General features: G+C 41.6%; 1 protein-coding gene across 1 annotated transcript in view; it reads left to right on the top strand.

Annotated features, from left to right (window-relative positions):
* The first annotated feature begins 11,559 nt into the window (after window positions 1-11,559).
* The window catches only part of LOC124777422 (fl(2)d-associated complex component), a 541,124-nt gene continuing 533,426 nt past the window's right edge, over window positions 11,560-19,257 (top strand). The window contains exon 1 of the mRNA XM_047252820.1: window positions 11,560-11,667. Coding sequence (XP_047108776.1) covers window positions 11,566-11,667 — 102 coding nt within the window. The 5' untranslated portion in view covers window positions 11,560-11,565. The remainder of the gene's footprint in view (window positions 11,668-19,257) is intronic.

Raw genomic sequence — 19,257 nt, 5'->3', positions numbered from 1 at the left:
GTTAGGGAAAAAAAGAAAGTAACGTGACAAACAAGAATTAAGGATAAGGAATGAAGAAATTTCAAACGCAATAAGAGACAAGAAATCGGCTCATGTACAAACCTTTACAACTACAAACGAACAACTGAGATATAGAGAGAAAAGAAATGAAGCGTAAAATTTTATAAGGAAAGCTAACGAAGAAACATAGTTGAGGGTTATACACACATGGGAGGCAAATGAAGGCCTACAAAGTGCTTAAGCATCTAGATAGTCAGGAATGACATGATAAAATATGAATGTAATACAAAAGGAACAATGGATACAACATTACAGAGATTTGTTTCTAAGAACTCAATAGAAACAGAAGAAGGAAATGACGACCCTATTTATGGAAATGTAAATCAAATTACCTCAAAGGAGTCAAAAACCATTAAAACAAACGAAGAATAGGAAGCCTACAGGAGAAGGTCTAATAAATACATAATAATGGAGAAATGGGGACCCAGTAATAAATCACTTATTTCTGAATCAACTTAATACATGTTGGAATGTTATCCAGGTTCTGGTCGCATGCCCAGTTATGCCTATATTTTTAAAAATGGTGCTAGAAACAGGTTTGAAAATTGTAAGGGATTAAGAGTTTCGAATACAGGACATAAAAGATATGCATGAAAATTAAATAAGAGTACGAGCTGCCACAGACGTTTACTAGAAGAACAAAACGGTTGGAGAAAGAGAAGATTCTGTACAGATAGCACTTTCACAGTTAATGAGATAACAGAAACTGGGAAGGAAATATAAACTTGAAACTTATATAGTTTTTATTTGTTGAAAGAATCAGCAACTAGCTACATGCAATAAATTTTATTTCTTTACCGGATTCAAGTATCTAGTGCCCTTCTTCAGAAGATCGGTATTTTCGCATCATTACATTAACGAGCGTCAAAAAAAGGCAGTAATATGCAGCATATTACATGTAGATATTTTGTGCAGCAACAAATTGGTGCATGCATTGTGATCCACATGATTACAGTAATATGCTGCATACACCAGCTTATTTTTAACACTCACTAATAATGCGATAATTCTAATTTTCTGAAGAAAAGCGCTAGTCCTGAAACCGGTAAAGAAAGAAATCTTTGTCATGCAGCTGGTTGCTGATTTTTTCAACAAATACACTTACAGTTGCACAAAATGGACAAAGTACGAAGTATATTTTTTATTGATTACGAAAAAGCATTCGACCGAGTAAGTAGAGAAACATTATGAGAAATCATGACTCGAAGAGGATATCCGAACATCTCTTTAAAGTACTGAAATATGTACAATTATGAAGCCACAACAATCAGTGTGTGTTCTGGAAACGTGGAGGCATAGTAAAAGATACCTATTAACCTAGGTGCAAGAAATGGCTGTAGCTTGTCCCCTATTTTGTTCACAATTTGTAAAGGCGATCTGATTAGAGAATTGATGTATAGAATTAAAAGAGACGCATACGACGATGCTGTTCGTTGAGGGTCAGATTGTTATAAGTAAAAGTGAAGAAGAGCTGCAAGAACGACATATATGTTACAGAAGTAATATGAGAAGATATTTTAAAACTTCCATAAATAAGTAAAAAATAGTAGCCTTAATAGGTAAACATACTGTTACAACCAAAATTGTTATCATTGATGCCATATTAGAACAAGTCATTGTTTTGCTTATTTAGTCACATATGTCAGTTATAAGTGTGAAAAGGATTTTCAACGTCATACCTATGGTCCAGCAAACATGCGGCAGAATAAACAGAAGGCTAGAAACTAAAACCAGAAAAAACGTGAACGAAATTCTACAAAGTAATGGCAGCGCTTGTTTCCCGCGATGGATCTCAAAATTGGAACTTATCAGAAGCTAATAAAAACTAGATACAAGCCGCCTAAATGATATTTTAAGAACAATAAAAAGATATGTTGTTTCAGACACCATTTCAAATGAAAAACAAGGGAAGATCTGGGAATAAAAATGTTTGAAGAAAAAACTGTAAAGTGATTGAAGACAGCATGTTGATACAATATCGAAGAAGAACAGTGTTGTACTGTAGGTCCAAGGAAACAAGACAACCGTCAAGACCTAGTAAAAGGCTGATAAGTTTTCAAGTCCAAACAGGCAACACTGCCTAATCCATTTAGTGCAGAAGAAGAAGTTTTGTTTACATACCTGAGGATAGTTCATGCTGAATCTAAACCAGTCATTTAAAAAATTAATACAATTAAGACGGATAATAAACCGGTCTGAAAAGTGGTGATTTCGGTTTTGTTGTCCAAGGACATTATGTCAATTTTTGCAAACTTTAACTTATGTCAGCATGTATCTGCATCAGATGACATTATAGTCCCGCCAACCGCTTTGGTTCGCCGTACTAACAACATATTATGTGATCTTTCCAGTTTAAGCTATTCGTAATCGTAATTCCTAGGTATTTAGTTGAACTTACGACCTTTAGATTTGACTGATTTATCGTGTAACCGAAATTTAACGGATCACTTTTAGCACTCATGGGGATGACCTCACACTTTTCATTATTTAGATTAATTTGCCAATTTTCACACCATGCAGATGTCTTATCTAACTCGTTTTGCTGTTGGTTTTGATCTTTTGATGACTTTACTAGACGATGAAGGACATCAGGATCTGCAAACAACCTAACGTGGCTTATCATATTGTCTCCTAAATCGTTTGTATACTGGGTGATCAAAAAGTCAGTATAAATTTGAAAACTGAATAAATCACGGAATAATGTAGATAGAGAGGTACAAATTGACACACATGCTTGGGAAGACATGGGTTTTATTAGAACCAAATCATATAAATGTTCAAAAAATGTCCGAGAGATGGAGCTTCATCTGATCAGAATAGCAATAATTAGCATAACAAAGTAAGACAAAGCAAAGATGATGTTCTTTCCAGGAAATGCTCAATATGTCCACCATCATTCCTCAACAATAGCTGTAGTCGAGGAATAATGTTGTGAACAGCACTGTAAAGCATGTCCGGAGTTATGGTGAGGCAATGGCGTCGGATGTTGTCTTTCAGCATCTCTAGAGATGTCGGTCGATCACGATACACTTGCGACTTCAGGTCACCCCAAAGCCAATAATCGCACGAACTGGGGTCTGGGGACCTGGGACGTCAAGCATGACGAAAGTAGCGGCTGAGCACACGATCATCACCAAACGACGCGCAAAAGAGATCTTTCACGCGTCTAGCAATACTTTTTTTTTGGGTTCTAATAAAACCCCATGTCATTCCAAGCATGTGTGTACCTCTCTATCTACATTATTCCGTGGTTTATTAAGTTTTCAAATTTATACTTACATTTTGATCACCCGGTAGTTATAGTACGGCAGAGGGGCTATAACACTACTTTGGGGAACTACAGACATCACTCTTTTTTACTAGACGACTTTCCGTCAAATACATACAAACTGTGACATCCCTGACAAGAAATCACGAAACCGGTCGCATAACTGAGACGATATTTCGTAAGCACGCAATAGGATTACAAACCGTTTGCGACGTACGGTGTCAGAAACCTTATGGAAATCTAGAAATACGGAATCAATTTGAAATCCCTTGTTATTAGCACTCAACATTTCATGTGAGTGAAGAACTAGTTGTATTTCCAAGAACGATTTTTTTAAATCCATGTTGACTGTGCGTCAATAGACCGTTCTCTTCGAGGTAATTCATAATGTTCGAACACAACGTATGTTCCAAAATCCTGCTGCATATCGACGTTAACGAAATAGGCCTGTGACAGTGGATTACTCCTATTGCCTCACGTTAGTGGGTTATCCGGTAGCAACCTGCATAGTAACTGCACTTTCTCCAAATGGTCTGCTGGTACCTCATGCAGTATATTATACTCAGAGGAGACCAAAGCACAATTCAATATAACAGTTCTGCACATGAGATAAAGACCATTTTGAAATTCTGGAGTCTGGCAGTTGATGACGTACTGTCTAAACTAATTCCAGCACAAAAAGATGTTCCTAACAGCTTGTGATGATACGTATAAAAACGTCTTTGTGGAGCAAAACCAAAAGATGATTCCGCGATAATTTTTGCGACTGCCTGACGCGTGCCTAACGGAATGTGGCGTCACGGCACGGCAGGCAGCAATCCATTCGCGTCCCGCCAGACGGAGGCACGCTCCGGCTGTGACGACAGAAGCGCTCGCCCGGCGCTATTTTTAGCCTCGCTGTTCGCTCTCGGCGTGCGTATATCTGATGGCTACGCTTGCGCCGCGCCAGCCGTGCGTGGCACAGTGTGTGGCCTGCCTCAGCAGCACAGCAGTGACGTCACGAGTCACGTGACGACCGGGACTTCCCCGGCGCGATCAGCGCGCGTCATATACCGGTCGCCCTAGGCTGTTGCCCTTTCCTCTTTCGCTTGCTTTCTCTGTCCAGCGCACAGACAAATGCCACGTTAAGTTTAAATTTTCCAGCGATGTCCTTCTATTTGTGAAACAGTCACTCAAGCTGAACGAATAAGTCATGTATTCTGCTGCAAGGATATTTCAGAATATTATCATGAAAAAAAAATTGAGTACTCTTCCACGTTAAAAAATGAATAAAATTAAACTAAAATAAAAATTAAAAATATACGTCGCTTGTTGTTATGAGAAATTTTACAGTAAAGTTTCACTAAAATATCGTAAAGAAGGTATTTTGAGTACATGCACTGTGATCTTTTTGTTGAGATAACTCATTGCTTTCAAATACATCTGCAGTAACGACACATTTTTAAAATGGAAAATTCCACCCGAAATTTTGTCCTTAAAATTTCGTCAGTCTCTACTTAACATCGTTTACTTGCATATTGACTCAATTTAACATGGATTAACTTAACACTGCTCACTTTCTGCGCGAATTAACGAAACAAATCTCTCCAAAACACCAATTTAAAAGGCTGCAGTTCTATCATTTTTTTAGGTTAAGACCGGTATTAACGCTTTTTTGCAATAATAAAGTATAGCAGCATCGGAAATAAATTTATGATTCAGCGCAATAAAAAATTAATTTTAGCAATCACTTGCTACTGCAAGCAGACAATTTTGAGGATGACCCTTAATATTCCTACCATCAATCTCTCACGTAAACAATGGTAAGGGATATAACTTAACATGGTATATTTGCTTAAATAAACACATTTCTTTGATTAGAAACGATATTTGAAGGTGTTTGCCTTCAGGAACATATTCAGAATCTTTATCTCAGACGTATTTATTCACATCGTCCTCAGATTCGTACACGCCATACCTGAAAAGCATTTTCCTAGCACAACCACCGCATATGATACTATCACCGGCAACCATGTTTTTGGCACCTACCACAGTGTACATGCACGCATACCGACAAAATTTCCATTAGCGAGAACCTGAAATTTGAGACAGAGGTGTCATACTCTGTTTATTGCGTAACTGTTAACTACTATGAATGAAGCACATTACTTACCATATTTTACAAGCAGTAGCTCTGTTTCATATCGACAGTCAGTTACCATTGTTTACAGCTGAGCTCTTCGATTATAGGACTGTCTACATTCAAAGACTAAAATCCCTCTTATCTAATCTAATCAGTATCACAAGGAAATCTATTAATGGACACTAATAAGTGGTGTGCCCACCCTTCACCTTCATGGTAGCTTGAACTCCACTGGGTTGTCATTGAATGAGGTTTTCTGAATGTCTGATGAAATCCGTCAGGCTATAGCGAGCCTGACATTGCATTCAATAACCACTTGAATTAATTTCGTAATGCAATATGCAGATTTTCTGTTGATGTAACGCATGATTAACGTTGATCTGATTCGTATATGGGACAGAAATAATGACTGCAGAAATTACTCTTTCCTAGTTTGTAATGTTTCTTTCTGTAGTGAGTCTGCATTGTAGAATAAGCGTTAGAAATGTATGTGGCGAGCAGAGTTGTGAGGGACGAGAAATATTCTCCATGGTTCGACAACCATGTTAGAAAACTGCTACGAAAACAAAGACTGCTCCACTGCAAATTTAAACGTAGCCAAAGCCTCATAAACAAACAAAAGCTAAACGAAACAAAAATTAGCGTAAGGAGAGCCATCTGTGAAGAGTTCAATGAATTCGGAAGTAAAATTCTGTCTGCCTACTTGACAGAAAATCCTAATAAGTTTTGGTCGTACGTTAAATTGGTAAATGGAACGAAGCCACCTGTAGACACTCTTTGACGGGAACGGTAGCGAAACGGAGGACGACAAAGAATAGGCCGAAATACTAAACTTCTTACAGAACTGTTTCACAGGGAAAAATCGAGCTGTAGTACCTCCTTTAAATGGTCGCACGAATAACAAAATGGCAGGTATCGAAAAAAAAGTGACCATGGGGTAAAAAAGGACCTGAAATCGCTCAACGAAGGCCACTAGAGCTGACGGGACAATTCTACATACGGTATACAATAGAACTTGTTCCTCTTCTAGCAGGTGCGTATCGTAAGTCTTTGATCCTGAAGATTGAGAAAAGCGCAGATCATTGCCGTGTTCAAGTATGGTCGTCGCACAGACGCACAGAACTATAGACCTTACCTTTGACGTGGGTCAGTTGTTGAATTTTGGATCATGTTTCACGTACGCTCTCGTATTATGACACTTCTGTTATGACATTTATGGAGATCGTGTGGAAAATAGATCTCTCTATTCGTCGACGAGAACCAGAAAGCAGTAAATATAGGCATCCAGGTAGATGAAGTGTTCCTTGACTTCCTTAAGAAATTGGGTACAGTTCCACACTGTCGCCTTATGAACATAATACGAGATATGAGATCAACTGTACGATTACACAGAAGAGTTTCTACCAAACGGAACACAGTTTGTAATTGTCAATGGAGACAGGTCTTCAGACGTAAAAGTGACTTCTGTCTTACCCCAAGCAGGGTGTACATTAAGTCCGGAAACACTCTCAGTTATTTATTGCACAAGAACCAAAGATTGTACAGATATCACACCCTGAAAGTTTTTTTTTTTCATGTATACCGCCACAGCGTAGTTTTGTAATTTGCCGATAGTCAGCGCTATTCGCAAACATGGCCGTGCTACAGAAGGGGACAGTTGTTTCATGAAATGGCCTCCCCTATCACCATATCTCACTCCGTGTGACTTTTTTCTGTGGGGAGACATTAAAGATCTGGTGTATGTACCGCCTCTACCACGTGATGTAGCAGAGCTCCGGGAGAGAATACGGGAAGAGACTGCCACAGTCGACGATGCCATGCTGGGACGGGTATGGAAAGAATTCGATTACCGTATTGATGTTTGCCGGGTCACTCATGGTTCGCATATAGAATTTTTGTAAAAAAAAAAAAAAACTTTCAGAGTTTCTCTTCAAAATGCAATATGTACGACATCTCTACAATGTTTAGTTCTTGTGCAATCTCTCTCTTTCCGAGCATTAATCCCGACTCGCGAGGTCTGCTGGTTAGTCGGATGTGGCATGTAAATTGTAAGGGGTGGCCGGGTGCCCTTCCTGTCGCCAGTTTAGTTCTTGTGCAATAAATAATTCAAACTCTTTCCGGACTTTATGTACACCCTGTGCTGAAGAGCCAAAGAAGCTGGTACACCTGCCTAATATCGTGTAGGGCCCCGCGAGCACGTAGAAATGCCGCAACACGACGTGACATGGACTCGACTAATGTCTGAAGTAGTGCTGGAGGGAACTGACACCATGAATCCTGTAGGGATGTCCATAAATCCGTAAGAGTACGAGGGAGTAGAGATCTCTACCAAACAGAACGTTGAAAGACACCCCAGATATGCTCACTAATGTTAATTTCTTGGGAGTTTGGTGGCCAGCGGAAGTGTTTGAATTCAGAAGAGTGTTCCTGGAACCTCTCTGTAGCAATTCTGGACGTGTGGGGTGTCACATTGTCCTGCTGGATTTTACCAAGTCCGTTGGAAAGGACAATGGACATGAATGGATGCAGGGTGCTTACGTACGTGTTACCTGTCAGAGTCGTAACTGGACGTATGAGGGATCCCATATCACTACAACTGCACACGCCCCACACAATTACAGAGCCTCCACCAGCTTGAACAGTCCCCTGCTGACAAGCAGGGTCCATGGATTCACGAGGTTGTGTCCATGCCCGTAAAGGTCCACCCGCTCGATACAATTTGGAACGAGACTCGTCCCACCAGGTAAGATGATTCCAGTCATCAACAATCCAGTGCTGGTATTGACGGGCCCAGGCGAGGCGTAAAGCTTTGTGTCGTGCAGTCATCAAGGGTACACGAGTGGGCCTTCGGCTGCGAAAGCTCACATCGATGATGTTTCGTCGAATGGTTTGCACGCTGACACTTGCTGATGACTTTGAAATCTGCAGCAATCTGCGGAAGGGTTGCACTTCGGTCACGCTGAACGATTCTGTTCAGTCGCCGTTGGTCCCGTTCTTGCAGGATCTTTTTCCGGCCGCAGCGATGTCGGAGATTTGATGTTTTACCGGATTCCTGATATTCACAGTACACTCGTGAAATGGTCGTATGGAAAATCCGCATTTCATCGCTACCTCGGAGATGCTGTGTCGTATCGCTCGTGCGCCGACTGTAACACCACGTTCAAACTCACTTGAATCTTGATAATCTGAGATTATAGCAGCAGTAACAGATCTAACAGCTGCACCAAACTGTTGTTGTCTTATATTGGGGTTTCAGACCTCAGCGCCGTATTCTTCCTGTTTACATATCTCTGTATTTGAATACGCACGCTTATACCAATTTCTTTGACGCTATCGTGTATAATTTTGCAACATATACGGGTCGATCAGAAAATGTCTGAAACGCTTGTAGGGTTGTTGCAGTGCAGGTTGCACTAGAACATAAATGTTTAAAAAAAAGAAATTAGATACGTTGCGCCGTTTCCAAGTTATTTAGCATTGAAATTAGGCAGTCAGGTAGTTGTCCGCACATACTCAAGTGTCAGCTATGCAAACAAAGCACTCGCTGGGAAATGCTGCCCCTGGCGGGCAACTTGAATGTGAGTGCGTGACGCCGCCATTGGTTAATATCAATGCTACACGACTGGCTATTGAAATTTCTACACCACGAAGATAACGTGCTAGGACGCGAAATTTAACCGACAGCAAGAAGATGCTGTGATATGAAAATGATTAGCTTTTCTGAGCATTCACACAAGGTTGGCGCCGGTGGCGACACCTATAACGTGCTGACATGAGGAAAGTTTCCAACCGATTTCTCATACACAAACAGCAGTTTACCGGAATTGCCTGGTGAAACGTTGTTGTGATGCCTCGTGTAAGGAGGAGAAATGCGTACCATCACTTTTCCGACTTTGACAAAGGGCGGATTGTAGCCTATCGTGATTACGGTTTATCGTATCTCGACATTGCTGCTCCCGTTGGTCGAGATCCAATGACTGTTAGCAGAATATGGAATCGGTGGGCTCAGGAGGGTAATACGGAACGCCGTGCTAGATCGCAACAGCCTCCTATCACTAGCAGTCGAGACGACAGGCATCTTATCCACATGGCTGTAACGGATCGTGCAGCCGCGTCTCGATCCCTGAGTCAACAGATGGGGACGTTTGCAAGACAACAACCATCTGCACGAACAGTTCGACGACGTTTGCAGCGGCATGGACTATCAGCTCGGAGACCATGTCTACGGTTGCCCTTGACGCTGCATCACAGACAGGAGCGCCTGCGATGGTGTACTCAACGACGAACCTTGGTGCACGAATGGCAAAACGTCATTTTTTTCGGATGAATCCAGGTTCTGTTTACAGCATCATGATGGTCACATCCGTGTTTGGCGACATCGCGGTGAACGCACATTGGAGCCCGAGGTTCTGCCTCCCTTAAGGACGTCAGTTCTGCTTGAGGTCTGGATCACAAGAGAGAGAAGCAACTGTTTTCTGCACTGTAGAACGCTCCAGCGTCCGCACACGTGACCTGTATCCTACCCACACTATTGGCTAAAACCGATAGCGGTAATTCGCTAGCAATTCCAGCAGGTTTAACTGGAAGAACTGCCTCGGTTCCGGATGACAGGCAACTTGGGTCACGTGGGCACAGCGGAGATTGCTCTGGGAGAAAACTTGCAAAGATTTGAATGGGCTTTGAAATAAAAACTTTTTAAACCAGTTCCCTAAAATATCCTTGACTGGCTGTCAGCCTGTATATTCATATAGTATGTGAATGGGTCTGTGTACTCGTCAATAGTTCAGTCCCAGAAGCAGTTCGCAAGGTAGGAGAGAAGTAAAGCTGTGGCAGATGGTCTACATCCACATATACATCTACATTTATACTCTGCAAGCCACCCAACGGTGTGTGGCGGAGGGCACTTTACGTGCCACATTATCTCCCTTTCCTGTTCCAGTCGCGTATGGTTCGCGGGGAGAACGACTACCGGAAAGCCTCCGTGCGCGCTCGAATCTCTCTAATTTTACATTCGTGATCTCCTCGGAAGGTATAAGTAGGAGGAAGCAATACATTCGATACCTCATCCAGAAACGCACCCTCTCGAAACCTGGACAGCAAGCTACACCGCGATGCAGAGCGCCTCTCTTGCAGAGTCTGCCTCTTGAATTTGCTAAACATCTCCCTAACGCTATCACGCTTACCAAATAACCCTGTGACGAAACGCGCCGCTCTTATTTGGATCTTCTCTATCTCCTCCGTCAACCCGACCTGGCACGGATCCCACACTGATGAGCAATACTCAAGCATAGGTCGAACGAGTGTTTTGTAAGCCACCTCCTTTGTCGATGGATTGCATTTTCTAAGGACTCTGCCAATGAATCTCGACCTGGCACCCACCTTACCAACAATTAATTTTATATGATCATTCCTCTTCAAATCGTTCAACACGCATACTCCCAGATATTTTACAGAAGTAACTGCTACCAGTGTTTGTTCCGCTATCATATAATCATACAATAAAGGATCCTTCTTTCTATGTATTCTCAATATATTACATTTGTCCATGTTAAGGGTCAGATGGTCGTGGGTCGTGTCGGGAAGGTGTCAGTCAGTGTGGAGCATTAGATCGTGAAAGACAAAGGTTCCGGTTTCGAGTACCGATCCAGCATACAGTTTTATACAGTTTCACGGTGCTGGAAAGTAGTGAGTCGCCACAACCGGCGGTCCACAGCGGGTGTACGCGCTCAGTGGCGTGCCGCGGGCGGCCGCAGTGTGCCCGTGCGCTACTGCAGCCATTGTTAGGGACGGCCGGGCGCCGGCCGGCTATCGAGCAGGGGGGCTGCAGCGCGGCTGCGCCGTATCGAGCGGCGCCCGCCCCCCGCCCCCTGCCCCCCACCCACTCCGACGCTCGGCGTCGCGACGCTCAGTGTGGGCCCGGCGGGCAGCGGAGTGGCAGCAGGCAGGCAGGCAGCGCAGCCGGCGCAGCGGACGCCGCGACAGCAGCCAGCAGACAGCGACAGCAGCAGACACCAGCCGCCCCCGCGCCATGCCGCCCCGCGGGCCCGCCCCCGCCGCCCCCGGCCTCTCGTCCTCCGCCTTCATGAAGCCGTTCGTGGTGCTGGCGCTGCCCGGCATGTACCTCTTCTACAAGTACAGCCAGTACCGGCGGCAGCAGCAGGAGCAGAACCGCCGCAAGGTCACCGAGCGCGAGCTGCAGCACCTCAACCACAAGATCGTGAGTACCACCTCCGGCGCTGACGATGTCGCGTGCCGCCGAAACGTCGCGTGCGCTGCCGCCGCTCCACAATCGAACTCGTAATCGTATTACTGTCCACGTGCGCAACATCTCCCTTAACAATGCCCACGGCGTCTGTAGTGAACCAAACAGTGGTGTCTCGAAGAAATTTTTAGAATTATACTCACTTTTCGTACAGGAAACAGCGAGATAGAGAATCCGCTCCTAACTGTGTCACTGGCGGAGCAAAAGACAGACAACTAGGAAGTTATTTCTTTGATTCCGTCTCGCGTCACACCAAATTCTCCTGTGCACTTAATCAGTGACCATCGCCTAATCTGAAAACAGTCACACGGAACCCACAACTAAACCAAAGTCGAATGTTTAGATGTACAAGAATATTTAGGAGTCGCTTAAAAGTTGATAAATATCACACAGTTCAAATAATAGCACTGTGGGATGCATGATGCGATCGTTGTGGCAAACAAATGCTAATGTCACAAAAAATGCAGTCTATTTTCTCCGCTATCTCTATATTCAACTGTTACCAACATATCTGAGCTATCCTCTTGCCTGCATATATTTTTTCGGCGCTTAACCTCAAATATCTCCGGGACCGCTCGTCTGTTTCGCCACGTAAACATTGTCTGGGACAGAGTTTGCTCTGAGCACAAAGCCATGTCTCCACATTCTAATTTTCAAATTTACACACAGGGCACTGAAAGCTCAGTGTACAAAGAAAACACAACTGAAATGTTACCAAACTATTAAAATTCGTTTTGTTTTACATTAGTCAGGACAATGCGTTGATAAAACTTAAAAGATATAACCCCGTCATGCGCATCTCCCACATACTAAAAAAAAAAATGTGAATGCCGAACACAATGGAAAAAATATGTAACGAGAATGGATGACCGTCATAAATCACAATCACTCACCCTTGGGAAGACGTGATTTGGAACAAATCAGAGGGCAGAACCCATAAAGCTGATGTTGGCGATGAGACAATAACAAATCCGTTATCAGTTCTATTTTCCTCTTGTCAATGGCTTTCTGTGGTCATCAGAAATGTACATATTTTCATTAAAAAAGTAGTTCCTTGAATTAGTCGGCAGATAAATAAAAGCCAAGAGAATTGAACATGAAGCAGAATAATAGTCCCCTTAGAGTTATTACCTTTTGTAGAAAACCTTGTTTATATATTTTCTACATGTATTTTTGTCTGAACAGTTTATTTATCCTCATCACCGTGATGTTTTCCGCAATCTGTCATGAGCAGTAGAGCATGCAATTGCTTTCTACCTTCTGCATTCTTCGTCCTCTAAAAATACTCATACATTAGTAATTTACAACATAATGTATTTTGGGAACCATTACCATATCTAGTATAATCCGTCTAGGCTGAGAGGCGATTTACCCATACATCAACTAGTTATCTTCTACAGTGACAAGTTGCGTGTTCTTTGTTGACTACACAGGAGTAAAGGCGGGGACAATAACCAAGTGTCAGAGCACTATTCTTATGTGGGTATAATAGAATTAAAATTTTGTGAATAGGATTCTCACTTCAAAACGCAGCAGCAATCTGTTTCTACGTATATGAAAGATGTCTTTATAAATGCCTGCCTGATGCAATGATTATGTTTGAACATTACCCTAAGTTTTTCCGCTATGGAAATCTAACGAACAGCGTCTAACTACACAGTTTCTTCGGTTTTTATTGTTTGGAATCGTTGTTCACTTTATGATATTGCAAAACAAAAACTGTATATTTAACATATTGTAACATCCGCATCTCTCATTCCACGTAGTTATGTTATATGACGCTGAGTTATTTTTCTTGCGAACAGCTATAGCGAGTCAGAACTAAATAAAAAATAATTAGGTGTTAAATGATTGTACGGCTGTCGTTTTTAAACTTTCCTTAAGTTTATAATTTAAACGAATGGCCGTTGCCAAGTAAATGAAATATCAAATGTTCAAATGTGTGTGTATACCTAAGGGACCAAGCTGCTGATGTCATCGGTCCCTAGACTTACACGCTACTTAAACTGACTTACGCTAAGGGCAACACACACTCATTCTCGAGTGCCTCAAACCGCGCGGCTACTCCGCGCGGCATGAAATATTAGCTCGTTTAATAAAACTCTTTGTTATGCCGTTTGTTTCCTTAGGAAACTGAGCGATAAAACCTTTTTTACTATGTAGAACTGAATCAACGTTCCATTTAGTACATGACATTGCAGATTTAAGTGCACATTCCCTTAAATACCGATGCATTTAATACGGCCGCCCGCCCTCAGGAGCCCAGCTCGTCAGCGCACCTGACGATGGCAACATGTCTGATCGCCGAAATATTGCGCCCGTTGGACACTATGGACGGGCAGTACACCCGTGGACTGTTCGAGCAAGAAATACGCCGGGAGAAACTGAAGAATCACACCGATGCATTTGTTCACTTTCGCCAATAACATGGCAATATTTGTCTATGTGTGTACATGACGATTATTCGATTTGTATAGTGTAATATGTTTCATCGAAAGCCTCTAGCGTGTAATTAAGGATTCGATTTTTCTGGCATCACTCTGAAGCTGCATTTTATGACCTGTAAGTAGTGCATTTGGGAAAAGAGCGTTCGGAACACGCAAGAAACCCGCACTGGCGAAGCTATAACAGAGATGGCTGGAATTCGCCTTCATCCGATATGTAGTGAAGTTTCAGTTGTGTATCTCCATCGTGTGAATATATGTGGGGAGTGCTTGTAGCGTGTAGTATTCTGTTTGCGGTGCTGTGGATGGAGAGAAGGGACAGGGTTAAATCCGGTACATAGCGTACACGTCTCGACTATCACCAAGGGGCCATTCGTCTCCACCCAGCCGACGCATCGCCATCAATGGTGTCACATCTCTTCACTTCACCAGGCACTTCTGAGAGGTTTTCCAGTTGAAAATAAAATGTTCGGGTTGCAAATATCGCTTTCGAACAGGAATCGGAGAGCTTATATCCATGCCGGTGGACAACTCACTTGCACATGTTGGCATCAGTGGAAACGGTGACAGGTCATTTTACGACCATACGCTCCAAGTCATGTGGGAGATATGTTTGGCACCTATTGAACTCTAGTCTTTTAATCAGTTCTTGCCTCATGCATCTTTAAAAGCAATGGGAAACTTTCACGCCTCAGACTTCAATTGGAAATTGTAGGATCTTGATGTACATGATTCCATGCTTCTATTTTGGCAGTGTTCAATATATTTCCTCACCGCACGGAAACATGGTGGAAACAGTGTAATTATTTAGTAGATAATTTGTGTAGTATTGGAATGTAGGCTAGTGTAATAGGGCAAAAGTGAGTAAATCCAAACTGGACGTAATTTTTATGTTTGTAATACCCAAACCTCCTAATTTTAGACACTCTAGCGATACACAACGTTTGGTACCGATCTGAGTGTCGGACATCTGGAGGTTTGTGCGTAAGCAGCGTTGTGACGTTGTAATATGTTGTTATTGTAATAGTCTTTATTCCTAGGACTGGTCTGCTTCAACATCCACGCTAGTCTGTCCCGTGCACGCCTCTTCACCTCTGCATAACTACCGCAATCTGAATCCATATGAACCTGCTTCCTGAAAAGTGCTGGTCTTCTACAATTTTTAACCCTCATACTTCCCGCGATTAAGAAACTGTCGATTTATTGATGGTTCAAATGGCTCTAAGCATATGGGACGTAACATCTGAGGTCATCAGTCCCATAGACTTAGAACTACTTAAACCTAACTAACCTAAGGACATCTCACACATCCATGACCCTAGGCAGGATTCGAACCTGAGACCGTAGCAGCAGCGTGGTTCCGGAGAGAAGGGCCTAGAGCCGCTCGGCCACAGCGGCACACTGATTTCTTGATGCTTCAGAATACAACCCAAAAACCAGTTCTTTTAGTCTAGCTATACTGTAAATTTCTTCCACCACGAATTGAGAGAGCATATTTTAATGAGTTATCCGTACTTCCCAAATAACTTTCCTCATCTTCTATAACATCGCACATCAGACTTCCCGTCATTTCGAAATCGTCGATTCTTGAAGCCTCAGTGTACATTCCAACAACCAGTTTCCTCTTTTAGTCTAGCTATACAGTAAATTTATTTCTCCACGAGTTGACTGAGTACCTCTTAACGAGTTTTCTGATCTTCTCAAATACCTTTCTTCATCTTCTACAACGTCCCATATCAGAACCTTCTGTTCCGTTCTGCTATATACTGTTCGTACTCCTCATTTTACTTCCACACAAGGCTACACTTCAAATATTTAAGAGAAGACTTCCAAACATTTAGATTTGTATTACTTATTTAACTTTTTCAAGCGAGCTTTCTTGCTGTTCACTTCCTGTATTTTATGTTTACTTTATTTCTACCTTCATCAGTTACGTTTCTGTCCAGATAGCAAAATTCGTCTGTTGCGTCTCATTTCCTACTATAATTCCCTCAAAACCATTTGACATAAATTGATTACGCTCCTTTGCCCTTTTTTAGTTTTATTGACGTCTGTGTATAAATTCTATTCCATTATGTAATATACTATTATTATCTGATCGATAGTCAGTCAATGAAGACTTATAGTCACACTTCAGACCTCTTTTACTATCAAGAGCTAGTCTACGAATTATTGCGCTCTTGGAATATATGCAGACAAAAATTATTGCCGATTTAACTATTGCACTGTCCCAGCTAAACCATGTGCTTACAACAAAGGGGTTACTAATTTTCCAAAACGTTGTATACGTTACGCATGTACTTATCGATCTGAAAATTTTATCAAATTAATCTACAGGTAAATAGTTACTACAAAAATTTGGAAATTTTACCAAAAAAATTTTCAAATCAAAGTTACAAGTCAATATTTGCAATAAGAATGTCTCACTCTAGGTTTCACTACCAAAGATAAGAAAAATAACCTTTATATGAAACCACAATGATTTTACATGAAACATAGAGACAGTTCATTAACCGCCAGGATTTCGATTTTTTTACTAACTTTTATTACGTATTTCCAAGCAAAACATTAATCTTCGGGATTTAAAAACTTCAATCGTCACTTTTGATGGAGATCGTATCACCAGGCAACTCCTGCACTGAAACACGTAAAAAAAAATTAAAATACTAAATCAGACAGTACACGGAATTTCATTCTTAAATATTTCCTGTAATTTTTGATAAGAGATATTAGGATACACGGTAGACAAGTCTTTTGTCAAGTCAGCTTGCAAAAGCGATTCACAGTATCAGCGCACTGAAGCTGAAACACAAATCCAAACACAATGGCGATCATGTCAATACTTCCGCCAAACAAACACACTTAGTAACGAAACACACGCTGCCCTAATCGGCAGTGAAATGAAACAAAACAAGTTACTGCTCTCAGTAATAAACCACTACTACAGCTAATTACTCGGCGGTTACACAATGTAGCATAGTTTCGAACAACTTATTAATAGCAATCAGTTACTACTACTAGCAGCTACAAATTTTCGATTTTACTCGAAGCGCTTCAGCTAGGTACTGTTAACTATTGTCATGTCAAAATAAGTCACGAGAATGAAATAATTAATCGGGATAAATTACGTATTTATAAATGGAATAATTTATAAATAGGGAGACTTTTCCCCGAAGGAATGGAGTGTTGGCATCAACAGTTCCAACAGAAGCCATTATGATTGTCGTGGTCTTTTCTGCGAGTTGCTGCGTGTCATAAGGAATATTCGTGCTGTTTCTGCATCATGCGCCTACAAGAAATATCATGATTCTATGTACATTATTTGATTTTAAGAGTACCAATACACCTACGCTACAATGCATGAAGCCTAACACTTCTCGTATTATATTAATGATATTTAGTCCACGTCTACCTACGTGCAACTGAATAAACGAAATTTATGTTTCGTCAGAGGTATTTCACTGTGATACTGTTGTTGTGGTCTTCATGCAAACACTGATCTGACGCTCCTCAAGAAGCTATTGTATCTTTTACAAGCCTCATCATAACTGAATTACTATTGCATCATACATCCACCTCAGTCTGCTTACTGTGTTCAAGCCTTGACCTCCCTCTTACGAAACTGACGGTTGCTTGATGCCTTATGATGTGCCATGTCAAAATATCGCTTCTTTTATTAATTAGTGCCGTAAATTTCTTATCTCCTCGATTCGATACAATACCTCCTCAATAAGTTTCCTTTAATTTACGCCTATGGTCACAAACCTTTTGTTAACAGATTACCGGTTTCGGTCTTTAATGACCATCATCAGATCTGTTTCATAAAAACAAAGTCCTAATGCACTACTTTGTTTTTATGAAGCAGATCTGATGATGGTAATTAAAGACCGAAACCGGTAATCTGTTAACAAAAAGTTTGTGAACTTAGACGTAAATTAAAGGAAACTTACTACATATACAGGTCACTGTCTTTTCTCGACAATGTCGCAACTTGTGAAACCTCCTCATTAGTTGTCCATCATGCCCATCTAATACTCAGAATTGTTGTATAGAACTACATTTAAAACTCTTCCTGTCTGAATTTCTACCGTCCACGTTTCAGTTCCGTACAAGGCTACACTTCAGACACATACATTCAGAAATTACTTCCCATCACTTAAACTGGTATTCAATCTTCACAAATTTCTCACACTCAGAATTTTTTTTCTTGCTACAGTCAATCTGCATTATATTCCGCTCTCATTTGGCCACCGTCACTTACTTTTCTGTCCAAACAGCAAAACCCATCTACTAATTTTAATGTCTCGTTTCCTAACCTAATGCCCTGAGGATCGCGTAATTTAATTCCACTGCATATTCACTTCTATTAAGGTTCACCTTACAGCCATTTTTAAGATGTTAACCATTCCATCCAACTGCCCTTCGAAATCCTTTGTCGTCTCTGACATAAATATATGCCATTGACAAACCTAAATGAATTTCGTCTCCCTGAAATTTAACTTCCTTTATAAATTTCTGCTTCTTTTTCCCGACTGATTGCCGCACAGGGTAGCTGCGCGGTCTACTTCGTCTTGTCACGGCTCGCGCGGCTCCACCCGTCGGAGGTTCGAGTCCTCCCTCGGGCATGGGTGTATGTGGTGTCATTAGCTAAGTTAGATTAAGTAGTATGTATACCCAGGGACCGATGACGTCAGCAATTTGGTCCCTTAGGAACTTACCACAAATTTCCAAAATTACCAAAACTGATTTTTTGACGTAGATACTGACTAACATGAAGGGTAGGCTGTAACGCTGACTCACTCACTTCTCAACAACTGCTTCCTATCCGGCAGTTACAACTGAATGCAACTCGCGTTTTATTCCCGTTGCCTTCAGAGTTTCAAAGAATGTATCTACCCCTACAAACCCTTGGTTTTCATTTGTTCAGCCTATTTTCTACGAAAAAGTGCAGTATTAGTGTTGCCTCGCGTTTTCCTAAACGTCAACGCCACTCAAAGCGATAAGCCACGAAGGCAGTTCAATTCAGTCCAGTAGTAAGTTAAGGCATCTGCTAACGAGTAAATTGCATTTTTCAGTTCTACATTGGCAGACACCACGTAAA

The sequence above is a fragment of the Schistocerca piceifrons genome, chromosome 2 (assembly GCF_021461385.2).
Source record: "Schistocerca piceifrons isolate TAMUIC-IGC-003096 chromosome 2, iqSchPice1.1, whole genome shotgun sequence".
NCBI lineage: Eukaryota > Metazoa > Arthropoda > Insecta > Orthoptera > Acrididae > Schistocerca > Schistocerca piceifrons.
Note: the sequence above shows the minus strand (reverse complement) of the source record. Positions and strands in the feature narration are given on the sequence as shown.